Source organism: Mugil cephalus, chromosome 2 (assembly GCF_022458985.1).
Source record: "Mugil cephalus isolate CIBA_MC_2020 chromosome 2, CIBA_Mcephalus_1.1, whole genome shotgun sequence".
NCBI lineage: Eukaryota > Metazoa > Chordata > Actinopteri > Mugiliformes > Mugilidae > Mugil > Mugil cephalus.
Window position 1 is genome coordinate 30,816,794 of NC_061771.1, and position 4,388 is coordinate 30,821,181.

A 4,388-nucleotide genomic window follows, 5' to 3' on the forward strand; every position below is an offset into this window, starting at 1 on the left:
AACTCACAGAAGTCATTGTATCTGGTCATAAACATCTCGAAGATGCATTATCTAATCACTTAATTTATTTGCAGGACATTCCCTTGGCCTCTAGTATTACTGGGAGAAACCTTGATGTTATATTTGACCTGAATGTGTCCTTTAAATTGGACATGAAGCAACTGACCAGGACTGCCTTCTGCTACCTGCATAATATCCTCACAATTAAGAACATCCTGTCTCACCTCTACTCTCTACTTTCATCACTCTCGTATCGCGCTCCGAACCTTAAATTTCTTATTTAATTTCTTCTATCCTACTACTCATGCATTGTGTGCTTCTATGGTATAACATGTTAATAGTTGTGTGTCCCTCTCTCCATTTCCCTTCCACTACACTTGTTATGTTTGGTTTCCAAGGTGCAATGACTTTCTACAGTCTCTGTGACAGACTATCTCTGTGTCTATAGTTCAAACAGAAAAGGTATTGTGCAATGTGTTTGTTTTATACTCATTTCTCAATTTGGAGCAGAAAACACAAACAGAGCTGCAGTGAGAGGAGGAGCTTTGCTGAACTGGTCACTGGTCACTTTCTTGAAATTAAACTCAAATTTTGTCAACGCAACAGCAGAGCTTCAGTCCAGGCAAACGTGTCTGTGTTTCTGTCTGAAGAAACTTCATCTGAGTTCATCTATTCTCTCTCAACATCTAACTCAAGTACTGGTGAGTACAGCTGATAATATTTACTGTTTCAACAACCAGCATCACGACTCAGAGTTTCAGTTGAAACATGAAACAACAACCATGAGGAGAGTTTGATGAACTTAAGAATGAGGTGGAGCTGCAGATTGTTGTGAAACAGACTTACTGAAATCGTTTTATGAGCTCCCATAAAATGACACCAGGAGATAAAATACGTAAAGATGTTAGTATATTGAAGTCTGGTTAGTTCAATAACTCAATAATCAATAAATCTCTACTTAAACTGTGTTCTTCTCTCGTTCTCTCTTGTTGTCAGTGTGTAGACATGTCTGCTGCCAGACTTCTGAGATCTGAAGATCAGTTTCTGTGCTCCATCTGTCTGGATGTGTTCACTGATCCAGTCTCTACATCATGTGGACACAACTTCTGTAAACACTGCATCACTCAACACTGGGATACTACTCAGCTATGTAAGTGTCCACTGTGTAAAAAAGTGTTTGAGACAAGACCTGAGCTAGACATCAACACTTTCATCAGTGAGATAGTTGCTGAGTTCAGACATGAAGCTCAACAGAAAACCAGCAGCAGCAGCTCAGAACAACAAGCTGCCAAACCAGGAGAAGTTCCCTGTGACGTCTGCACTGGAACCAAACTGAAGGCCCTGAAGTCCTGCCTGGTGTGTCTGCTCTCATACTGTGACTCTCACCTGGAGCCTCATCTGACAGTGTCACGCCTGAAAAGACATCAGCTGATCCACCCTGTGGAAAACCTGGAAGACAGGATGTGTAGGAAGCACGACAAACCTCTGGAGCTGTTCTGTAAGACCGACCAGACATGCGTCTGCATGCTCTGCTTTGTTTTAGACCACAAGACACATGAGTTTGTTCCTCTGAAAGAAGAATATGAAGGAAAGAAGGCAGAGCTGGGGAAGACAGAAGATGAAATTCAGCAGATGATCCAGAAGAGACAACTGAAGATTGAGGAGATGAAAGAGTCAGTGAAGATGAATAAAGATGCTGCAGACAGAGAGAAAGCAGAAGGTGTTCAGGTCTTCACTGCTCTGAAGGAGTCTGTTGAGAGAGGCCTGGACCAGCTCATAAAGGAGATCGAAGACAAACAGAAAACAACAGAGAAACAGGCTGAAGGTTTGATCGAAGATCTGGAACAGGAAGTCTCTGAGCTGATGAAGAGGAGCTCTGAGGTAAAGCAGCTCTCATGCTCTGAAGACCACCTCCACCTCCTCCAAAGCTTCTCCTTCCTGAAAGATGCTCCACCAACAAAGGACTGGACAGAGGTCAGCGTCCGTCCACCATCATATGAGGGGACTGTGGTGAGAGCTGTGACTCAGCTGGAGGAGACACTCAGGAAAGACAAGAAGAAGCTGCTTGAAGCTGAGCTGAAGAGAGTCCAGCAGTATGCAGTGGATGTGACTCTAGATCCTGATACAGCAAATCCTGCACTCATCCTGTCTGATGACGGAAAAAAAGCGAATCATAGTAATGTGAGGAAGAATGTTCCAGACAACCCAGAGAGATTTTCATATTGTGTTTGTGTTTTAGGAAAGAAGAGTTTCTCCTCAGGTAGATTTTATTTTCAGGTTCAGGTTAAAGGAAAGACTGACTGGGATCTAGGAGTGGCCAGAGAGTCAATAAACAGGAAGGGAAACATCACACTGAGGCCTCAGAATGGCTTATGGACTGTATGGTTGAGAAATGCAAATGAATATAAAGCTCTTGCTGGTCCTTCAGTCAGTCTCTCTCTTGGTTCTCGACCTGAGAAGGTGGGGGTGTTTGTGGATTATGAGGAGGGTCTGGTCTCCTTTCATGATGTAGATACTGCAGCTCTTATCTACTCCTTTACTGGCTGCTCCTTCAATGCCAAACTTTACCCATTCTTCTGTCCTGAATTGAATAATGGTGGTATAAATTCTGCACCTCTGATCATCTGTCCTGTCAATCAAACTGTCTGATTCATTTAATGATGAAGCTTTGAGATCAATGAATGAACGTATTGATCTCTGTACATATATGCTTTAATACTACAATACTGGTACAGCTGTAAAGACAAAGATGTTAGTACAGTTCTGTCCATTTTTGACACCAACATTGTGACTTCACATTTCTTCAGTAAGATTTTACCAAATAACACTAACAATAAATAATAATTTTGAATTTTTGAGAGTTGAAAGAAGTTTATGTCGGTAGCGTAGGTGGACGGTTGGCAGTGGATGGGAGTGTGGGGGCCTTTCTGGCCTGCAATGGCTTGTGCTCACTTGGTCAGTCTGGGGTTGATTGCCGTCACTCGCCATGTCTGCCAGGGTGTGGCATGCCCCGTGGCTGTGGTGGTTCTCTGGTCTTGGTACCCATGCGCCCCACACTGGGGTGGTGGTTCTTGGGGGCTGGGGCTTCTGACCTGACTCTGGGCCCTGATAATGGTCTCACTCATATTTAGGGAATGCCCACATGCATGTGTGATGTCACCTGCATTAAGAAGAGTTGATGAGTTCCGTCTAGTAAGGTCTGGACTGTTCTTTCACTTTATCACTATGTGCTCAACGCAGACTTCTCTCCTCTATTGGGACATCCTTACCCCCCTGGACTCTCCCATGTCTCCAGAGATTCTCTATTCACTGAGGTGTAGCACTGCCCTCCCTGCCACACAAGGTCACTACACTCAGTAAAGATCAACAGGATAGTTGCCAGGCAGGGCTGGTGATGGTCACACACACGCACTGAAATAATAAAATATTTAGCTACAGGAATATAACTGCATCAATCTCATATATTGTTGACACCCTGTGGTGTTTAACTATGTAGACAAATCCAGAGGCCTCATCATGTTAACATGCTTCAATAAGAGCCACCAACCTTTTATTGTCGTTTTGTTGTTGACATTTATTCATTTAATATATTTATCCTTCCTTGTTGATGAGTTATTACTAGGACCAGTTTGTGATACCAGAAGTCAGGACAACTTGGTCCTTGACTTTACTTGCTGCATATCTACTGCAACTGATCCCAATTTCTTGCAAGTGGAGGGTTGACAGGGAGACGACTCTAGATTGTTTCTTTGGGCTACGCCTGGAAGAACGCTTAGTTTCTAGACTGAGTTGGTGAGGAAGAGCTTTTAATTAGGAAATAAACTTCAGCTCTCTATGGCAGTGCAGAACCTATAACCCTTGTAACCATCTGAACATCAGATTGATCAGAATCAGAATTACTGTAATAATTATTGATCCCAGGAGGAAATTACTTTGTTACAGCAGCTCCTACCCAAAGTGTGCCAGTGTTAAGAACAAAAAGCAATAAGAATAAGTAAGAGAATGTAAAAAAAAATATAGGATATATGTGTGTAGAATTATAAATGAAGTGTAAGTGAAGTGAACCTGTGTTCTAAGTCATTGCTCTACAGTATTAGTAGTAGTATATGAAAATAATGAAGTTATACATCTCAGAATCAGTACAGTTATAAACATGGGTTTAGTGATAAACATCGTTGCACATAGTAAGACCAGAGTACCCTAGTGTACAGGGAATATGTACTGGTATATGAGATGAGGTCAACATGAATTATTGCACATTATCAGTATTAATATGTTTATAAATATTATGGGTTCTGCACCATCACAGTGAGGAGTTGTACAGGTTAATGGCCACTGGCAGGAATGATTTCCTGTGACACTCTGTGGTCCATCGTTGTGTGATCAGT

General features: G+C 42.3%; 1 protein-coding gene across 1 annotated transcript; it reads left to right on the top strand.

Moving 5' to 3' along the window:
* Positions 1-591: 591 nt before the first annotated feature.
* Positions 592-3,341, top strand: LOC125004056 (E3 ubiquitin-protein ligase TRIM21-like). The gene is made up of 2 exons (XM_047578407.1): positions 592-701; positions 997-3,341. Exon 2 carries the CDS (start codon positions 1,006-1,008, stop codon positions 2,647-2,649), a length of 1,644 nt encoding a protein of 547 aa, XP_047434363.1. The 5' UTR covers positions 592-701; positions 997-1,005; the 3' UTR covers positions 2,650-3,341.
* The last annotated feature ends 1,047 nt before the right edge of the window (positions 3,342-4,388 follow it).

Coding starts and splice junctions, on each gene's coding strand:
- LOC125004056 (XM_047578407.1), top strand. CDS start 1,006: ATGTCTGCTGCCAGACTTCTGAGATCTGAAGATCAGTTTCTGTGCTCC.